Source organism: Aulonocara stuartgranti (genome assembly GCF_965226115.1).
Source record: "Aulonocara stuartgranti genome assembly, chromosome: 9".
NCBI classification, from domain to species: Eukaryota; Metazoa; Chordata; class Actinopteri; order Cichliformes; family Cichlidae; genus Aulonocara; species Aulonocara stuartgranti.
This window is the reverse complement of record NC_138960.1, coordinates 18,065,938-18,088,264: the sequence shown is the minus strand read 5'-3', so window position 1 is coordinate 18,088,264 and position 22,327 is coordinate 18,065,938. Positions and strand designations below refer to the sequence as shown.

The 22,327-nt window shown below is 40.3% G+C and overlaps 1 protein-coding gene across 1 annotated transcript in view; it reads left to right on the top strand.

Annotated features, from left to right (window-relative positions):
• Positions 1-22,327, top strand: part of sh3kbp1 (SH3-domain kinase binding protein 1) — a 45,581-nt gene that overhangs the window by 9,815 nt on the left and 13,439 nt on the right. The window contains 9 exon segments of the mRNA XM_082545715.1: positions 520-677; positions 10,028-10,041; positions 10,043-10,082; positions 10,084-10,141; positions 11,830-11,936; positions 12,750-12,885; positions 13,063-13,139; positions 14,192-14,287; positions 22,175-22,244. Of these exon segments, the coding sequence (XP_082401841.1) occupies positions 520-677; positions 10,028-10,041; positions 10,043-10,082; positions 10,084-10,141; positions 11,830-11,936; positions 12,750-12,885; positions 13,063-13,139; positions 14,192-14,287; positions 22,175-22,244 (756 nt within the window).

Genomic DNA, 22,327 nt, shown 5'->3' with positions numbered 1-22,327 from the left:
TGAGTGAGAGCGCTTTATATTTTTTATTCCGGCTTTTATGTTCCTGACAGTGAGAAGATAGTGACAGATGTGTTCGACATTTCCTGAATAAATTTTGTTTGTTTGTGAGGTATTTGTGGCGAGGACAGGTGGCCCGCACAAACAGTTTGTGTCGGCAGAAAAGCAGCGACTGGCAAAGGAAAGGATGATAAAGGGGATAAACAATGCAGGTTTTTAAAATGCAAAAGCAGCTCGATTTGCATTCGGTGTTTCAGAAGCACACACACACACACTTTGGTTTGTTAACAACTAAATGCTACAGGACACCTTTAATTGGCGAGTCCCTTTTTTCCCCTCCCAGGGAATGAACAAGTGTTTTGGAGTCAAATTCAAAGATTTGTGTTCTGCTTTCACTTTCAATTAATAAAGAAAACCTTGATAATCATCAAAATGACTGGAGCAGAGACAAATTATAGAACAGTGTGGTGTCTCTGCAGTGTGATTTGATCTTCAACTCTCTCTTTTGCCCTCTGCACACAGTGGAAGCCGTGGTGGAGTTTGATTATGAGGCTCAGCAGGACGATGAGTTGAGCCTGACGGCGGGTGACATCATCGTGAACATACGGCGAGATGAAGGAGGATGGTGGGAGGGCGAGCTGGGTGGACGCAGGGGGCTGTTCCCCGATAACTTTGTCAGGGTGAGTAACTGCAAACAGTCCCCGCCACCTAGATGTCTTCTTCCCTCATCCTGAAAGACTTTGGAAACCCACATGAGACCCTCCACCAATAGCAGCGGAGCAGACATGTAGCTGTGGCGGGTTTTGGGTGTTTGTTTGTGTTGCTATTTTTGGGCAGCTGAACACACACTCGACATTTCTGCAACATTATACTCTTTGTAAAGTGAAGTAATCTAAAATTAGACATAAGGTTAGGTCAAGCTAAGAAATAAGATGGAGCGTGTGGTTAGAATTTGCTTCTACCTTATATTTAGAAAACGATAATATTGGTTTCACATACAAAATACTGAGTGATGACAAATGAACAGGAAAGCCAGCAGAAAATGTCTCAACAAAGGATTTTCGGGATGGCGGTGGAGTGCAGATCTGCTTAGCGTATGAGTCACATCATTTTTCATGCTCACCATCAAACCATTCAGCTAACACTCATTCTCACCACTGAAGCGGAAGCAGTGAAATAAATGTAATTCATCCCCAGACTGAATGTCAAAAAATAGCATGCAGGGAGTGTCTGTTGTTTGGATTAAACCAGTAAACTTTTGCAACTGTTCTGTAATCCCAAAGTGTTACTTCACAGATTGCGTTGTTATCTGCAACAGACAATGCAATCAGAAAAGCAGAGGAAGTAATAAAGTAACATAAATCAAGATCTCTTGCAGCTGACACTGAATCCCTCCAGCTTGCAGATGTGCAGTGGTCATTAGTTGTTACTGCCTCAGATGAACCAGCATGTCCCAGGTGTATTCAGTAGGAGGCATATTAGGATTAAATTCTGGCCAGGGAATGACTGTGCTACTCTGGCAGTGTGTGTGTAGGCAGTGTAGGAATGTTTGGGTCTGGGAATGTGCTCTGATGGGCAATCATGCCAGCATCCAACACACTTTAGTCTTCTTCAGTCAGTCGTAGCATGGTGGCAGTGATAACAATGTTGTGCATGCAGTGTTTTCTGGTAATAGTAAATTTAAAGAGAGTTTCTTTGTGTTTGGTTTACAATTACCAATCTCCCCCATTGATTAAAACTAATTAACTGGAGTTGGGGATTGAAGTGATGTACTAAGAAATGGATTTAAATGGTAAATGGCCTGTATTTGTATAGAGCTTTACTTGGTCCCTAAGGGCCCCAAAGCGCTTTACACGTTCAGTCATTCACCCATTCACACACTGGTGATGGTAAGCTACATTGTAGCCACAGCCACCCTGGGGCGCACTGACAGAGGCGAGGCTGCCAGACACTGGCACCACCGGGCCCTCTGACCACCACCAGTAGGCAACGGGTGAAGTGTCTTGCCCAAGGACACAATGACTGAGACTGTCCGAGCCGGGGCTTGAACCGGCAACCTTCCGATTACAAGACGAACTGCCACTCTTGAGCCACGATCGCCCATTTAAAACAAAGTAACAGTAAAACTGTTTAGTTGTTTACTGTTATTGGGAGTTAAAATGATTAGTTAACGAATGAATTAGACTTTTATTGTAAAAGTTATTTAAAAATAGTTTAAAAAGTTACTGATGTTATTCTGTTCTCTTATTGTCTGATTGATGACAGGCAGCTGATATGTTAGACACAGCTCAGCCACTAGCAGCAGAGCTTCCAGGTCTACCCAACAACCACAATGGGGTCTGAGAGGGTAGTTGAAAGCAAAATGGCAAGCTATGCGTATGATTCAGTGTAGCGTGGCCACAGAGGTCAGGTTTCACGGTTACAAATATCTTCAGACCTCACCAGGTTGAAAGTGAGAAAGTTTATTGGCGATCACAAAGTTCCCCTGGCGCAACAAATCAAATAAATTCAAGTATCTCAAAAATGTGAATGTCAGGTTTTCATTTATGATGGTAAATCTTTCTGTTTTGCAACCACTGGTCGGATGAAACGAGGCAGCTGAAGATATTGCTTTGGACATTCTCACTGTCTGGAACAACAAATATTTGTCAGAAAACTTTTAAAAGACTAGCGTCATCTGCTTTTTCTGTGGTGGAAAATGTGCCTGCGAGCCAGCTTCTGCTCCGAGGTCTTCTACTTTGAGTTTGTTGGCTCGGTGATCGGAATAGATCGAACACAGTTGTAGGTATATGATTCAGGAATGAGGAAATTCTCACAAAAAGTTTCTGGTGTGTAAAATAGTCAGTGTGTGGTGACAATAAGAAGGAAGTACCTTGCTCACAGTCTCATGAGAGGAAGTAGAAAAGTGCTACAAACCAAGGGTAACAGGACTCAGCAAAGAAGTGCATCTATTGTCAGGCTGTTCTCTGTGCAGTCAGGCTTCATTTGTGCTGACTGAACGTCAGCGCTCGCATTCACTGTCAGAGAGCCGGACAATGGGCCTCCAGAGGCTTGGCGTGGATGTTGTGTGTGTGTGTTTGAGAGAGTGTGACAGAGTGAGGCTGTGAGTAATCCAGTAATACCAAACTGGTCTGTCACAAGACTGCAGTTATGGGAATAAGTGACTCTAAGCTTTGCCATGTGGAGGAATGTGTGTGTATGTGAAGATCTGTGTGTAAGGAAGTGGAGGATGTGGACACACAGGTTTAAGAGCGGTGACAGGAAGTAATTGTATGCACGCGTCATTGCGGCTGACAACAACCGGGAAAGATAACTCACTGTAATCCTGATTTTTGCGTTTTTCAGCTTTGGATGTTTTTGTCTGGCTCGGCTCAGGCTAACACTAACACACTCTATATTCTGAAACTTGTTAATGGAGTTGAATTCTTTAGATGATATTAATAATAATGACCCAGTTGCATTTTCTTTTTAGATTTATCTTCTTTTTGCTGCAGCCTTTTCCCTCCAAGAAAACAAGTCGTTGATATCCTCATCATCAACATCCTCACAGACTCTTAGCAGAGGTGGAGGACATCCTGTTTATGGGAAATGCTGTAGCCGTGTGACCTCTGTTCATTGGACAGGCACATATTGAAAATCAGTATCACATGCTCTGATCTGACATGAAAGGCTTTGGGAGTGAAAGTGAATGTTTGTCTTTCCAGCATTTACTTTAGACAGAGAAGACATTAACGCCCAGACTTTTATTAATAAAATGAACGTTGCATGTGTTTAAGCATTGTATGACATGATTACTAATTACTCTACTGCTTAGTTACAAAAAACCATGAAAATACCGTCCTGTGAAACACTAAGAACATCCTTATTGCTTCGATAGGAATTAAAAGCCATGTGCTGCTGTTCAAATGCATTTGAATAAGTGATCATCAACTAGGTGACCACCTATGGAGAACTCAAGTGTGTGTTAACACAATGCTACCAGGGGTGAACATCGCAGAAGTGTCACCTGAAGGTCAGACCTTGGGGTCAGATTAATGTTCAGTGTGTTTGACCAGCTGTCAAGCACAGTGGTGGACGGGTACAGGATATGCAAACCCTCCAGTCATTGAGTCGACCATGAACTCTTCTTTATCTTCTATATAGTCAAATGTGAGGCCATCTGTCCAACAGCTAAGGTGGCATGCTTCAAGTCAAGTCAAAATTTATTTCTATAGCACATTTAAAAGACTAGCATACATCAAAGTGCTTCACAATAAAACCGCAATGGGGGCAGAACAAGGAACAAATAGTACAGTTACAATTAAAATTACCTTACATGGTGTAGTGCAGGCCGAATGAAAGTCAAACTTCTTTGCTTCAAAAGCTAAGTTGAACAGGTGTGTTTTTAAGCGTGATTTGAACGATAGATTTGATTCCGATGTACGGATATCAACTGTGTGATTATTCCAGAGTCTAGGAGCGGCAATGGCAAAAGCATAGTCACCTCTGGTTTTTAAACAAGACCTTGGTTGCATTAGGAGCAGCTGGCTGGAGGATTTTAGTGCTCTCTTTGTGTTGTACAGATCAAGGAGATCAGTTAGGTAGCTAGGGGCCAGGTTATTTAGAATTTTAAAAGTGAGCAGAAGGATTTTGAAATCAATGCGATATTTGACGGACAGCCAGTGTAAGTTAGCGAGGATAGGGGTGATGTGCTCATGCCTTCTAGTGCCGGTTAAGAGGCGTGCTGCTGCATTTTTGGACTAATTGTAGGCGCTTGACTTTTATCCTTAGCACAATAAAGTGTTCTTAAGCTTAAGGGGGTTTCAGATATTTCTGAAGTGACTATTTCATTCTGACCCCTGGACAGAGTTGTGAAATAAGGACAGAGTATATAAAGCAAGGGAAAATATAATTTTGCACCACTCTTCTGCTTCTCATTTCACAATAATTTTACAAGCACTAGCTCTGTTTCCCCATTCCTCCCTCCTCTGTACATCAGACTGTTCTGAACACCCACTAAGCAGCGGGTGCTTCAGTGCATTGTTTTGTATTATCTGTGAAGAGAAAAGGTCAGAGGTCTGGTGACAGGGGACACACACAGCAGTGTTGAGCATTCAAGCACTTCAGGGTAAAACACATAGCTGCCGTAAGGCTTTTAAACATTACCAACTAACACACGCAAACACAGTAGTGTACATTGTGCAGGTGTTTCCTGTTCAGATATGATGAATCACGCTCTCTTCCTCTTTTCAGATGGATTTCCTTTTTCTCTGGGTTACCTCCATATCCCCCAGGACAAAATTGCAGTCGCGCATGAATGGAGTCATAAAAAAAGACAAACAGGAGAGTTAGCTTTTTCCAGGATTTCCATCTCCAAACATAATGATTATCTAAACAATGACCCTGAATTAAAAAAAAAAGACATTTTCTATTTTTGTTTAATCCCTTTATAGCATTTCATGAAGCTGCTAGTAGCTGCTAGAAGCTGCTCTCTCTCCTTTCACATATATACCAAATAGAAGCTGTAGGCTAAAGAATGCCTGCTGTGGGTTTTTGCGTAGGTTGGCTTATGCAGTGTCTCCAGCCTAAGTGTTTTATTTTCACCAGTCAGTCTATGGGCACTCGTGTCTGTGTACGCATGTTTCTGAATGAATATGCGTGAGGGTTTTTTTCCCTGCAGGACACATAATCTTTAAAATCAGAGGAGGAGGCTGCAGCGCCTGCCCGCAGAATCAATATCTTTTTAAGTGGGTCTACATTAACACTGCATTAGCCTACTTAACAAATGGCAATGTGTTGGCTGTGACAAACTTTTTTTTATTCCAGTGTCTTTAATTTGGTAGTGAGCCACCATAACTCTCTTATTTCACTTCAAACGTTGTTGCTAACTAGGTTTGCTAGCTCAGTGGCTGACGTTAGGCTAGGTGCGATCATGACTGAATGATCACAGCTGATGAAGCCAGGAATTCTACTTTTCTGTTTCTATCCAAATACATCTACTTCACATGGAATTAAAGCTCCATTTGCAGGGCTAAGCTGAGTGATTTGACAAATTATGCAATGTTAACAACTGAATCTACGATAGAATATCATTGCATATAAATAACACGGTGCTTTCTCCGTTATGATAAAGTCAAATGATTTTAACTGCTGCCATTTCATTCAGTTTCTATGGCTCTTGTGCAATGAGGAAACTTTTTCTTATTTTTATATTGCATAGATTATCCAAATTAAGCTCTGATAAGAATTTACCCAGGAAACCACAGCGTTATCTCCAAGGTCAAATTTGGTTGGAGTATGACAGCAAAAACTGATGTTGATGAAAAGGTTCAGGCGGACAGACCAAGAAATATTGATCTATCGATGATTGATTAACAAGTAATTTGGTCATTAAATTGTCATTAGAAGACAGCCACACTATGTCTTCTCCATATACACGGACTGGTGTTACATTCATCTTTTACTGTTTACTATAAACCACTACAATAATTCCATCTATCCATTTATATTTTATCTACATGGAACTGCTGTCTCATTTGTTTGCTGTTGAACTTAACAGAAAATTCAATACCCTGAGATGGGCATCAAAAAACAAGGCAAGCGCAGGGCTGAAATAAGTTCAGAACTACATTTTTCCATATTTATTGTATCACAAAAGGGTTAAATGTTTAAAGCACTATATTCAGTTCACTTTTACTTATATAGTACTAAAATCACAACAGCAGCCACCTCAAGGCACTTTATATTATAAGGTAAAGACCCAACAATAATACAGAGAAAACCCCACAATAGTCAAATAACCCCCTTTGCAAGCACTTGGGGAAACTTGGGGAAAAACAAAACACTTCTGCTTGTCACCAGACAATAATGCACTTAGTGGAGACATCTTGTATCACATGTTGGTAGTCACATGATTAAATTACATATACAGTAAAAGATGGATGGAGGTAGTGTGATGTCAGTGATTGGTTTTAGAAGTCCCTTTTTGATTAGTGTTTTCATTTCCCCAAAAAAGTGAGGGATGCTGTGAGACCACATACGAACTTGCTTTTAGCCAAGGAGAATTTTTAATGACAATAATTATTCCACATCCATTTATGGCCAAAAATGAGTGATCGAGACTGTAAATTCAGCAGGAAAGTGTTTACAGAGGTCAAAACAAAAAGGCGTTTTCCCATCGTCACCTGGTGGTTTTCAGAAAGCAGGTTTAAGACACTTGTGTGTTTTAGTGTTTTGTTTTGACTATGATCTATGACAAATGGGAAAAAAAATAACCACTCTAATGCTGTAACATGTGCATTGGTTGTGTATTGTACCACGAAGAACATTTGCAAGTGCTTAGGAAAAGAGAAAGTACAAAAGATAAGTTAAGTGAAAAAGCAAAATGAAAGAAAGATTTAAGAAACACAGGGAAAGAAAATATTTAAGATGTCTTTGAACATTTCTTCTCTGCCATCGGAGGGCATTATTATAAAGCTGTGCTCGCTCTGTAGTTCAGCTGAATAAGAAACAGACAGCAGAGCAGGAAGTCTGAGGTTTAACAGCTGCTCCTGAGTTGAATGTCTTATTTATAAAAGGATAATATGAAACAAGTCGATGGACGTTCAAGGAATATGTTGAGCTGACAGTGCACTTACCATAGACAGTATAAAAGATGGATCTAGCCACCATGATGCTACCCACTAGTTTTGGACTTGACATTTTGAAGCTTTAAAGTTACGTAGATGAAAGATGGCTGTGCTAACGTATCAGCTGAACTGTACTCAAACTACAGGGGTGCCTCACTGAAGCACAAACTCCTTGGATGGTTTGTACAACACAGAAGGACGTGATATTAGTTGATAATCAAGAATTCAAAATAGCACACAGTGAAGAGGTTCAGTTTAATAACTAAAAGTTATTAAAGTTACAGGCATGAAAAATTTAAATTTTTGTGAATATTTGATATGGAAAAAAACTTTATACACCTTGAGTTCCTATAAATATAAATGCATATATATATTTAACTTTTGCTGTCTGGAGAACAATTTTTGTTCAGTACTTCACTTTTTAATTAGCCACTTCCTGTTTAAAGAGAAGCACACAAGCCGCACGCCACTTTTTAATTGGCCTCTAAGCAATGGGGATCCAGAGTCTTTTCTCTGCTGAGTGCTAGATAGTGTTTTATAGTTGGAAAACCAAGACAGAAATCTTCACCACCATTTTCAGTCCCCATCCTATTTCATTTCAAAAATGTCTCTTTTTTTGCCTCAGATAAGCTTCAGCTGTTGTCGAGGAAACATCTTCTCATGTTGATATTTTTGGATCTCAGAGGCTCATTAAGGCTTTCACGCCAAACCAGGCAACGCACACCCAGATTGTGTCTGAGAGGTTGGACTGAGTCAGTGTACCCGGGCCCGTCTGCTTCGCTGAGCTGCGTTCGCCACAGGCCAAAGCTTATGAAACAGTGTCATGATGAATGTGGTGGGGAGATGTGAACCATTGCGTCTAGTTTCCCAGGATCGCTGTGGTTACTGCATCTCCCCGTTTGCCGTCTCCTTGTCTCCTTGATTTTTTTGTCAGTCGGCGTATTGGTCTGCTCGCCTCTCTTCGGCTTATCTGATTAGTTTTGCGTGCTGTCTTGTGATTTGTTATGAGAGTGAAACTCACAGGGAAAGAGGGGGGGTAGTGTTCTGTTTGTGTCTGCGCAAGTGCAGGTACACAGTCAGGGTCACCAGGTCGCACCACATATTCGATCTGGCAAACTTTAAGCCCGTCTGCCCTTCTTGATGCTACCACAGTAAGAAAGATGTCTCCTTCACCTTAGTATGAAACTGGTAATATTTCAATGTGTCAGCCTATGGAGCCATCTACGTGACAGGCAAAAAGTGAAAAAGCGTCATAGTATTATATTTAAATGGCTTTTTTTTACTTAGGCAGATTCCAGTTTCTTGTGACACTGCATCTGTCAGTACATTACGTTAACCATTCAATGTTCAAAGCAGAATAGTGAAGAGTTGCAAACCTTGTACCACAAATTGCAGGATATAGCACCCAAAATGCATACACTGAAGGTGGATAGATTTAACAAAAGGCAAGGTGTCCGTAAGCAGTTGCCATAAGTCCATAAGCAAAGAGACAGATATCCAAAAGGCAACTTATTAAATCCCAGAGAGCACTGAGGAAACATGGGGAGACACACAGGGAGGATTCACAGCCACTGTGAGAAAGACTGAAGGGAAGAGAGCACTTTATCCACAAGGGTTTGAGTGCAGGAGAGTAACGGTATGCAGCTGAACCTAATTTTGGCAACAGGACAGAGGAGGAAGTAAAACTAAATGCAAGAGGCGAGTGACAAATAACTACTAAAGTAAACCAGGAAATAGATAACAGCTAAAACCAGGAAATGAAGAGACGTGAATGAACTTAAGAGGGGGAGGACTGAGGCAGTGAACGCATAGAATACTAGTGAACAAATGAAAGTCAACAATAAACAATAAATACAACTTAGCAACTAGAAACCATGAAACATCTACAAGTTGTGTGTAAAAAAAAAAAGAAAGAGTGTTTTTGTTCAGTATTTTTTGTTTCCAAACTTTAAGACTTGTTCAAAAATCTAATATAATTCAAGCACATTTTTCTGTTGAGCACCACAGCGGTAAATCATGTCTCGTGACGATGTTTCATCCCATAATTTATCCCTAGCAAATGCCCAAGTGACTGTACATGACATCACGGTCTGTTTAAGCTGTTTGTCTTTCCGTTTGAGTGAAGCGACAGTCTGGAATACGTAAAAACACAAAGCTATAATAAATTTGATATTTACACTGAATCACAAGCGTTTTTACTTGAGCCAGACTAGGTTGCATCATATTAGAGCAAAATTATTGTTGACAAATGGGATTGCTTTTTCTTTTTTGGCTGTTAAAATCTGTAATTATGTTTTTTTTAAAGCTGGCATTTAGACAAAGATGCTTTAATACTGTCATTTATTAAATCCTGGCTGGTCTTATTTTTATCGTATATGTCTCTGTAACCTACATTTCTCTAACCTGTGCTCCTCTCTCTATAGGAGATAAAGAAGGAGGAAGAGGGATGGAGGACAGGCAAGCACAATCAGACCTGACCTTGGCCAACGGCAGTGCTAGCCCCGTGCTGGACTCCACCGTACGACCAGGCAGGAAAGGTACTCGGCTCTGTCTCCTACATTCATACACTGTGGTCATTCAGTAGCTTTAAGGCTTCAGGCCTAAATATAGATCCTGTTAATGTGAGGAAAGATTTGGGTCAAGCACTGCTGAGCATGTATACACATACTAGACAGTCATATGCTCCAGGGTAGTATGTGTGCATCTATATTGGAGTCACCGGATAGGTAATTAGCCTATTAGTGTCATGGATGGATTACTTTGTTTGGCAATCAATTAAATTTTTAGTGACTTGCAAATTAAGACTAAAGGAGCAAATTTATGGCAAAGGAAAATTAAAACATGCATTCAGAAATTGTTATGCTCTGGAGTTCCATTCATAAGATAGAGCCAAAAGATGCAGGATAAAGGGAGGCAGGTAAACGTTTTGACAGAATTACATGAACGAATGAACAAAAGGCGCTGGTGTGCACAAGCAGGATTATCCAAACAGAATTCCAAACAAGGCCAGGTGTCAGGGAAAAAAATCCAAATTCAGGCAATTTGTCCAGGCACAAGAAAACTGACAGAGGACACACAGACAGGCAAGGAAGGTGGTGGATAAACTCAACAAACTAACAAACAACAAGGAGATCAGGAGGGCTGTAAATACAGAAAACTAAGTGAACACAGGTGAAGCTAATGAGAGTGAAGCTGGCAATACTGAGTGTAAGAAAATAACAAAGAGGGGAAGTAAGACAGCAGGGATACACAGGGATACTCTTACTTCCCGTCCTATTTTAAAGAATTATATAATTGTTGAAAATAAGACGGGAAGTAAGAGTAAGCATCACACAAAAACCACAGTGATAATGGTGATAACCAAAAACTAAAGGACACTATTGTAAGAAATGACCACAAGAAAACAGTATGAGCAAAAAAAGAATCTCAAACTCACGCTGAGTCAAAACAGCTTAAAAATGACAAAGTAGAGACAAAGAGATATAAAAGATCTTAAAAAGTTGCCAAACAACTGCAACAAGACAATGAGGGAAGGAGAAGAGAAGATGTGAAGCATAAACATAATTGCATACACAGCACGACCATACAATTTCAGTCTGGGTGTTTTCGTCCTATTAAGGAGGAGTGTGATACAAATAGCAGCTTTTAAACATTTTTTTTTTTTCAGGTTAACAATTGGCGTTACTCCAAGAACCAGTATTAAGTTTAATACATGGTTGTACACATTCGATTAATATGCTCCTCTTGTTTTGCTTGGATTCCACATCTCTTCTTTATAATCACTATCTATTGAACCAGCCTCTGTAAATACTACATATGCTACACATTGAAATATAAGGTGAAGAAGACTGACACCTTGTGGACAAAAGAGAAGGCGCAGGGTCATGTCTTAATGCCCCAGCTGCTGTAGGATGAGTCAAGAGTAATGAGCAGGGTAATGAGTGTAAGACAAGTAACTGCAAGGCCATATATGAAGTGCTTGGTGTCAGTAATGGTTAAGCTGCCCTCTAGCTAAAAGGTCAAAGGTCGCCATCAAAGGCTTCAGCCATGATGGCTTTTAATCAGTCTGTAACACCTGCTTAGTCTCTGTAAAGCACTGATTACAGATAAGCGTGTGAGCTCATTATGTTATGTAAGTCTTAGATATGTCTACATATAAACTGTGTGTGTATGTTCTCTTTCTGTTTATGTGGTTGTGGTGGCTGTGTGTATGTGTGCTGTGCAGGAGAGCAGATCCGTAAACGAAGATGTAAGGCTGCGTTTAGCTACGTTCCTCAACACGAAGATGAGCTGGAGCTGAAAATAGGAGATGTGATTGAGATCATAGCAGAGGTGAGAACTACATCATGAGCCTACAATGTAAAACCAGAAAAAAGGATGCAAAATAGCATAAAAATAACATTTTAGGTTATAGACGACAATCTCACATTAAGGTCCACATAGCAGTTCTGGAGCTTTCGGGCTTTCTCAGAAGAATGAGCTTCCCAGTTATAATAATGGGTAATGAGTGCGGCAACGGACTGGCAACCTTTTTATGCTGTAGCCAAACATTTGCCATAAGACACCAAGGAAAACTCCAGGCTTCCACCCTGAATTAGACATTTATGAGTACTTGGTAGCCATTTCTTCACGGTTTAAAAACTGAAAGAAAGAAATCGTGTGTGTGTCCCCGTCCCTTTTGAAAAAGAGTAAGAAAATTTAGCAAAATATATCTACTCAAGTAAAGTCAAATTTTTTAATTGCCATGTTAAAAAATGAAATGCGGGAAGAAAATACAAGTAACTAAAGTTTTATTTCATCAAATGTGTAACAAGAAAGAAAAATTTGATAAAATAAAATGTTTAAATAGTATGTATTTTTAAAAAATATTTAAATTTTACTTTTAAACGTGTACATTTATATATTTATGTTCTTTTGAATAATTAAGATGTTGAAATTCTCATGTTTTCTTTATATATTAGTTATTTATTCTTTGGTGATCACCACAACGCTGCCCTATATTTCCGAAAAAGCTTTTTTTAGGCTTTATTGTTTGTAAAGAACATTGTTTTTTTCCACTAATTATATTTAAAGGAGTAAATCTATGTATATCTGAGTGTATAAACGTGTGCATGTTGTCCATGTTGTGTAACTGTGTATGTTCAGGTAGAGGAGGGCTGGTGGGAGGGAGTTCTTAATGGGAAGACTGGAATGTTTCCCTCCAACTTCACCAAAGAGATCCTCACTGATTCAGAGACGCCCTCTTTGGACTCGCAGGAGGAGAACCGCAGTGGACGCACAAGTGAGTTACAGCTAATCAGAGGGTGGGGACATATCTAAATTTAAAAAATCCATCACTGCTTCTGATTACAAGATTTATTTGTTTATTTTCAAATCTTCTAATTATTTCATGAAATCAGCCCTTTTTGCATTGCTGCAACAAACTAAGATGTGTTGTGCATTATTTGTGTGTATGTAGATAAGGACAGCCCAAGCAGTGAAAGCGACGGTGGGGACAGTCGGTCAGAAACAGGGTCAGAAATCCCTCCCAAGAAGGTAAATACAGTCAAATACTTGTGCATTGAGTGCTACCTCATCACACTACAAGCTTCCTTGGGGGGGTGACCTCCCCTATAAAGTCAGCCATGAAATTAAAAGTAGGCAGGACGGTCACATTTGTTTTTTTCAAAGCCTGCTGTCTTTGGGGGTCAGGGGAATACAAAGTGCAGATTCTGAATCTTTACAAAGACTGCATGACAAAATCTGTACTTCCCATAATCCTATGCGCATCCTCTGACTGCTCAGAGACTGCTGGTCGGCATGAGAGGCATCTAAATAATATAGGATGGTTATAGTGATTTGGTTGGATAGTGCATAAAGCTAATTATTAGCACTCCACAGCTAGTTTGTCCATAAATTTGTAGGTTGAGTTAAAATTAATAGCGACCATTTTAATTAAACATAAATTATATCTCAAGCTAATTTTTAGTGAATGAATTTATCTTCTTCCCATTTTTTTATTTCAGCATATTAACTATGGCTCAAGGGAAAGATAAAAGAAGGGTAAAGATGGGAATATGTTACAACTTTCTGGTAATTTAAACACTAAAAAAATGGTATCATGTTCAAAGCAAAGTGGTAAACTACTCAACTCAAGTTACAGTCAGAACAATAACCATAAAAAGAAAAGGATCCCATGAAAAGCTGGAAACTCTCCTAGGCATTCCAAATGTTGTTTACTCGCTGTGGTTTATACCACACGGAGACACTGCAATTGAATTAATGGTTTCATGTAAGGTCATATTAAGGTATAACATCAGTCAGCAGCACAAACCGATCTAGTGTTCCTAGCACCTGGCCTTATTTTGGCAACAGAAATGTCTGGAACAGAGGAAGCATACAGACAGACATAACAGACGAGGATTATGATGCAGGGGTGGTAACTCTGAGTACATTCTGAGTCATAGATGGAGAAATGAAACTTTACAGGGTCAATGGATGAGCACAAAGGAAGCTGTTGTTGTTTTTCTTTCCTATTTATGATTTTGGTTGGACTGCTCCTTTAAAATATAATGCTGTTTTTCATTATACCTCTTTAAACCCCCTAGGGTCAGCTCAGAGGATTTGGCTTTGGTAATATCTTTAAAGACCAGCCCATCAAGCTCAGGCCTCGCTCAATGGACGTGGACTCGGAGGTGGACAAGGTGAGTCACACACACCCAGCTGTGTTTGTGTTACTTATGTTCACTTCCTGGAGACGCACAGTAACAATAAACCAAGTAATCAGTCTAAAATTAAATGACTAGCACTATGGGGTCTGTTTTGTCCCCATAAGGCAATTTAGTAAACAGGTCCCCACAATGGAAGTAATACAAGTATACACATTCTGCTTTATACACTCTATTTTATAGACTTTTAAAAAATTATCATCAACAGCAATGAGGAAAGGAAGTCACAGCCTTTGGGCCGCCCCTTACTCAGCTTCAGTTTTACAGCACAGGAAGTGGTTTTATGTTAACACACATGCACACACACACACATGCACACACACACATCCTGTAGGGAATTGACAAGCAAAGCAGAAGTGAGAGCGCAGCAGGGCAGACAGAGAGAGCAGGAGAGGGGAAGGGAGTTGATACAGCTTTTCACTGACGTCTACATATTCACGTCTATTCTCCTGCTGCGTGAGCTGATGTAGCAAAGCCTCGTGTGAGTTTAACTGGAGACACAGAAAAAGACGGTAGGGACGGGTTTTGTCCGCGTATTTTTGGAGGGTTATTCATTTTGCATATTCTTCTCTTCTCTTCATTGGAAATTAAACAGCGTAACAACATAAGGCCAGGTGAGGCAGGAGTTTTAAGCAATGTATGTTTTTGCTTTTCACACTGTTGTCAGCGAGTTTTGTAAATATTTCTCAGGGAAACACAGAAAAAGAGATAACGGCCACCAAGAAGACATTTCTGGGGCTTTAAATGCTACAGAATTGATGCTTGACATGTTGGGATGACAGTGGAAGGGTTATGGATATAGACTTAAAGGGCTAGTTCACCAACAAAGCAGCCTAAAAGATGATGGTTTTATGTGTGTTTTATGCTAAAGAAGTGCTTGGGATACCAAAACGGGGGAAATATAAGCAATAAAAATATGATTTTTTATTTTGGCTCCTGTTTTAAACCACAAATATTTAAAACTGGACATAAAATAGTCCAGTTTGTAGACAGCTTTTTGAACTGAAAGCCAAGGTAACGTCACCCAACTTTTTTTGGCTTAATAGTTTCCATTGAAGGATATGGTCTTGGGTTTGTCTGTCAATTTATTGTAAATTTTAAAACATTTTAAAAGTGAGATGTCTAAACGTCAATCTTGGTGAACAGGGCTGGTAATTAAAGTGAACTTTAATGGCAGTATTAGTAAGAAAATGCTGGCAATCAAGAAATGTAAAAGTCTTTATTAAAGAAAAACAGAAAATGTTAACTTGCACGCCAAGAACAGTCAGCAGCTAAAAATTACAGACGCAAACAGCCTGAAAGTGAAATGCTGCTTAAACATTCATTAGGATGAAGGTAGAAATAAAGAACATTAACTATGTCGATGAAGGTGTGTTTAAAGAGCGTAAAACGGTCATTAAAACCAGCACACTGGTCATCAAAGCCTCCTATTTAGCAGCAGACTGTGTGTGTGTGTGTGTGTGTGTGTGTGTGTGTGTGTGTGTGTGTGTGTGTGTGTGTGTGTAAGTGAAGGATGTTTGTCAGCCTGCCCTGTTAGTGGGAGGCCGTTATGCTGCTTTATGGTGAGACTCGTCTCCTCACTCAGTAATGAGGCTCCAGAGGAAGCGTCAGGAGTATCCATCTGGGTGAGTCACACGAGGCCGTGTAACTTTTCAACTGAACGGTCGGTTGTTTGTACATGTGTGTGTGTGTGTGTCTGCGACTGAGTGGTGTGGCTTGCTGCACAGACGCAGAGTGACCACATGCGAGTTTAACGCAGGTGTTTATAATTTGGATTATTGCCATTGCAGCAAATGGAAACGCTTTTCTTAGTGTTTGTTCAGCGGTTCCTCTTTTTTTTTTCATTGCAGTGACTCAAAGTCACTCAGGCTTGACATCAACTGTCACCTGAAAAAAAGTCATTGGATGTGAAATAGAAACCAGCGGGAACCTTCTGATGTGAAAGAGAGACAGCAGAGACTTGGTGCATTTAAGTATGCAGTATGGTCAAGACGAGCTACTGAAGTTCAAACTGACCGTGAGAATGAGGAAGAAAGGTGATTTAAGTGACTTTGAACGTGACATGGTTAAATAACTGGGAATCCCCTGGGTTTTTTCCAAACTAGCATCTCTAGAGTTTACGGAGAATGGTCTGAGAAAACATGCAGTGAGGGTCAGTTCTCTGGGTGAAAATGCCTTGTTGGTGTCAGAGGAGAATGTCCAAACTACTTCAAACTGATGGAAAGGCAGAAGTGCACATTGAATGTTGAAGCAGATGGGCTACAGGAACAGCAGACCACAACGGGTGCCACTCCTGTCAGCCAAGAACTAGAAATTGAAGCCATTTTTTATTCTCCAAATTGGACAATAGAAAATTGGAAAACTGTTGTCTGATGTGACCAGTCTTGATTTCTGCTGCAACATTTGGTTGTTAGGGTCAGAACTAAGCCTAAACAACACGAAAGGATGGATCCATCCTGCTTTGTATCAACAGTTCAGACTGTTGGTGGTGTAATGGTGCGGGGGGGATATTTCCTTACCATAATTTGATCCTCTTAGTACCAGCTAAGCATCATTTAAAACACCACAGCCCCCTTGATTACTTTTGCTAATCATATCCTTTCTATGACCACAGTGAACTCATTGTCACTGTGGTCATAGGGCCTCCACAGTCACCAGATCTCAGTCCAATAGAGCACCTTTGGGATGTGCTGCCAACAATCTGGAGCAACTATGTGATTCTCTGAGGAGTGTTTCCAGCCACTTGTTGAATCTATGAGATGAAGTATTAAGGCAGTTCTGAAGGCAAAACGGGGTCCAGCCCAGTACTAGTAATGTGTGTTTGACAATGACCTGACAAAGTGGCCAGTGAGTGTATGTATGTGAGTGTAGGATAACATCTTAACATCAAACTTCATCAACTCACACACTGGTTGGAGTCACTGAGCAGCTGAAATATATTTGAATGGGCCAAAGTATCAGTTGGGGGTTTTGGCCAAAAAGTGAATCAGCTGTAGAACAATGGAGGACACAACATAATTAATTTCCAGTTTGTCAGTAACCCCCCCCAAAAAAAAACAGTTCCTGTGCACAGGTTTTCTTAGTGAGATGGTGAGACAGAAAAATAAAGGAGTTTTTGCTGTCCTGTAGCAACACTCCAAATCAAATGTATTTGGCTGGTTTCTGGGTAGATCAATAGTTTGTGGCTCTGAACTCTGAATCTGATATGGATACGATGATGACATGATGATATTTTAAATCCAAGAGTGCAAACATCAGCTTTGGCCAGGTTAACTGCAACTTGACTGGTTGGCTTACAATTTTTGCAGCTGCACAGCTGTAATTGTAAGTGTTTCTCTGCAAGAAAGCAAATAGAATTGCTCCTTATATTAAATAAAAAGTTAACTTAAGTGGCTAGAAGTTTGTTAAAACCACAACCCCAGCTATAAGGTCCACTTCCTCTCCTTGTTGGTGATGTTGACTTTGTTTTCATTGTTGAGTCACTTCAAAAGCCTGTTTCATGTGACACGAAAGGACTTTTAGAAGTAAGTTGTAAATAGACTGGTGCTTATATAGCGTTCTTCTACTCTACTTGATCACTTAAGGCAATTTATGCAGCGCGTCTCATTCACACTCAGATAAAGGCATTAAGAACATCTCACCTAAGGATACTTTAGGATGCAGGCTAGAGCGGCCAGCGATTGAACCACCAACTTTCTAATTAGTAAATGACCTGTTCTACCTCCTGTACCACAGCCATTAAAAAAAATGACAGCAGCTAGTATTCCCAGTACTAACCAGACCCTGCTTGGTGTCTGAGATCAGATAGGACTGACTGTACCCAGCAGTCATCTTGGCATCTTGCTTCTGTACAGTTTATTCCAAAAAAACATACATAATTTGAAGCCAAATGGCTGAATCAATGAAGAGATGAACACCTTCATTTCAGTGGTCACTGTGACATAAACGTTGCATGTTTAGGATCAGTTTTCAAATCTGAAACATTTACATCAGCAGTAAAGTTCCCCTTTTGTTTAAATTAGTTTTAAAAGTCTTCACATCAGCCTAATTTGAAGGTGAATGCATGTTTGAAATTAAGATCATGGAGCAAATTTCTCTAAAACCTGTTCAGACACAACCTGGTAAGGCTAAAATGTAACCTGGGTTTAAATATAAAAGTTTAGTAGCCATCTATGTAACACCTGGACATTGTTTGAGAATTGCAAATAGTGTCTTTGGTTTAACATCTGATTTGTTCGCGCAGCGGCTCTGAGCAGACAGCCACTCAGCATCCGTCTCGTTGTTTGTAAAATAACCTACTGTTTCCATCAGCTAGGGCAGTGTGGTGGTGAGGCCCTGCAGCCTCAGAAAAAAAAGTGACGGGGTTTAAATTTGCAGAGGTGTTGAGGAGAAAGAGTGCACTTTCACTTTTCAAGCAGAGGTAAAGAAGACGTGACCTTGTTTTCCTATAGGCATCTTTTGAATGATCTGAGAAGACGGCGTTTCACCTGATGGGTTTTTTTTTTTAAACAAACCATTACATTGTTTACACCTCTCGCAAAGATCTCTTCAAAGTCTTTTCACACCATACCAAGCCGGTGAAGATCTGCTTTACAGTGATGAGGTGATAAAATAGCACCCTGCACCGTACATGCAGCTTCAAGGGTTATGTGAGGATGAATCAGCATGTATTCATTGTGTGCACACTCTATGTATGAGGTGGTATGGTTTGATATTTGTTGAAGGTCATGATAATATTCTCATGCTGCTACTTCTACAGGACTGTGTGCTTTTGTGTGTTCACAGTTATGTTTTTGCAGTAGGAAACCATATATGGCATAAAGGATTTCAGTTCTGCTTGTTCGAAGAGTAGTATCGCACAAAACCTCTCTGTCATGTTGTAATGGTCTCTCTTTGCTTGTGGCTCCACATGGGTCTCATTAGGGAGGGTAGAAGACAGAAAAGGGGAGGGTTTGGAGAGGAGAGGAGGTGGCACAGCGGTGTTGGTTTCTCCCGACCGAACAGAAGAAAGCAGTGTGTGTGTTTTCTCCCAGACTGAGTGCTGTTTGTGTGTGGGTATGTGTGTGTGTGTATTTTTCCTGAGGAAGAGCAACCACTGGTTCCACAAACATGAATGAGGGATCCACTCCAGCTGGGAAACAACGGCTGCTTTAACGGCACCCGCACACTGTAGCTGTAGCGTGTGCGTGTTCAACATGATCAGCAAGTCAGCCTGTTGTGCTGAATCTGAGCTCATCCTCTCTAATTATCTGCTTAGACTGGAAAAGTACCGGCTATGTTAGTCTTGCTTTTTACCCTTACAGTTGATTTTTTTTCCCCCATCATTATGTTTGGCTAGTGTTCCTATTTTCCTGTTATGTGTGGTTCATTTACTACCAATTTGAGTGAAATGTTTCACCAGTGCTGACTGCCACTGCTGTCACGGTGTACTGTTCTCCATTCTCGAGCCTATTTTTGATTGATTTGTCCTCATCATTGAATTCAGTTCAATGACAAGCAAAGATGCTATACTCAAGTGCAATTAGGAAAATCTGAGTGTGTTACTTGAATACTGTGAGGCCCTGAAGAAGATTCAGAAATGTCAAGTCATGTTAAGTTATTTATAAAGAAACTTCACAATGTTTGATTTATAGATTTATGTTTGCATTTAAATAAAGGCACAAACATACAATACTGTGCAAAAGCCTCAAGACAGCCATCATTTCTTTATGTGTTGCTTCCAAAGAGCCAGAGTTTTCTTCTAAACAAATTTCCCACGTGTGGGACTAATAAAGGTTATCTTATCTTATCTTATCTTATCTTAACTCTTCAAATGTGGACTTACACTGTGCGATTTGTGGCTCATTTTGAGCCGATTTTTCAGTTTCAGAGTTTCGCCTTCATCCTGTGTCGTGCATCGTGTAGTATATGTGGGATAACGAGAAGCGATTAACACCTCACGTCCAGCTCCCGTTCATCAATCGCTTGGTTGTAAGAAAATCAAACCTGTTTGTGTCAACGCAGGGTGTCAACGCAGCCTCTCACACTGTGCACACGCAAACACATAAATGTCGGTGAAAAAGACGGAGCAGCACGGCAGTTCAGCGTGTGATCTGGACACAAGCAATGGAGGCACAACTTGTAGAACTTTGGAAAGCTCATCCGAGCCTTTTCGATGTGGCCTCACAAAATTATCACGACCACAACAACCGTGAAAATAATTGGATGGACAATCCTGCCCAATCACAGCTGCCTGATCAACGTTTTTCATTAGCAATTTAGCAAAGTTGATGGTGGTGGTGTGTCTGTGTGAGTGAAAGACAGGGATGGAGAGCGAGCGACAGATTTTCTGTTATAACCTTCATGTTATGGACGCACAGTGTGAGCATTCAGGTGCATCGTGACCTACGAACTTCTAACCCCTGCGAGTCAATCGTGCAGTTTGAGCAGATGCTCGATAACGTGACTGAAAAACTGTATGCTCAGCTTAAAGTGGTGTTTCTTTGGACATTGGCTGCCTCTTAGCGCATTTTCAGTACTTATACCAGGCCATTTTCAGAGCGATCTTTGTTTTGTTTATTAAGACACTTAACACTGATCTATGAATCATTCATGCATAAGCAATTCATGCCAAAGATAAGAGACTGACTGGTTTTTCACCAAAAAGGTGATTCTCAAAGAAATATTAGCAAGAAATGTGGTATGTCTCACAAGCTGTGTCCTTAAAAGCATGTCCTTAAAAGAAACTTAGGAAAGTGGACAAGTGATGACTAAGACCTATCTGCAGCAGATGAACAGTATTTCAAAAGTCATGTCCTTAAGAAACAGAAAAAAATCTTGTAAAGCCAGAGCTAGCACACAGGACTTAATAATACATCCAGCCCTTCAAATGATTCATCTACTGTTCACTGAAAACCCATCAGAAAATGTCTCAGTTGAAGGGTTTCTATCAAGAAGGCTTTCTCAAGGAAGGAAAATAAGGACAAAAGGCTGAGGTATGCCAGATTACACAAGAATTGGGCTGACAATCAGTGGCAACAGGTCCGATGGAGGGATGAATCCAAATTAAATTGTCATCGGTATGTACAGTGGAGGTCAGGGAAAAGGTAAAACACCCATCTCGGAAAAAAAAGTGGAAGCTCTGGTATGGTTTGGTGCCGAACACAGAGAGAACCAGCAGCCTCTCCAGAGCCAGGACATCAACATTAATGAAGCAGTGTGGGATCGACAGAGAACAGAACAAAAAGCAGCCAACATCCAAAGAGCTTTGAATGTCCTTAACCTCTTAAGACCTGAACTCTTCCACAGCATGCATTTTTAATTTCTCTTTGATGTTTGGGCATATTGGGGCCCGATGAATGCAAAAACAAAGAATTACCAGATTTATTTATTTTTTTACCTTATTTTTGTTTTTAAGAAAAATAAGAACCACATATGAGGATATTCGTTTAAAATTCTGATAGAACAGTAGCAGTATAATGTCCTCGTAAGTGGGTATCAGGCCTTTGTAGAGCAAAATTGAGTATTTTGGTCTATCCACCATCCATCCAGCCATTAGCTTCCGCTTATCCTTTTTGAAGTTGAAGTGCAAAGGTGGTCATACTAAATATTGTCTTTCAAGTTTATTAGAATTGTACAAAATCTGTTTTTTTTTCTTAAATCCTGTATTTTTATTAATATTAGCATGTTGCAATAAATATTGCTACACCTATTAAAGAAATGGGAGCTAGCAGGAGGCTTTTGCACAGTACAAATTGATAAATAAAAGATGAAAACATGATGACTCAAACCAGGAAGTGCCTAACAAAAACTATGTTAAAACATAGATGAGAATGTGAAAGAGTCTGAAACTTAAGATGTTCCAACGTCTCTTCCCCCACTCAGGCCAGCGACGGGAAAGCAGCGAGCGTTGCAGTTGAAAGCATGAAGACTGAGCCTGACAGCAAAAGCAAAGGTGAGAAGTTGCATCTTAACTGTCGTGTAGGCGAATCTAGCAAAAACACTGTGCTAATGACAAATCGACGCACATGTCACTTT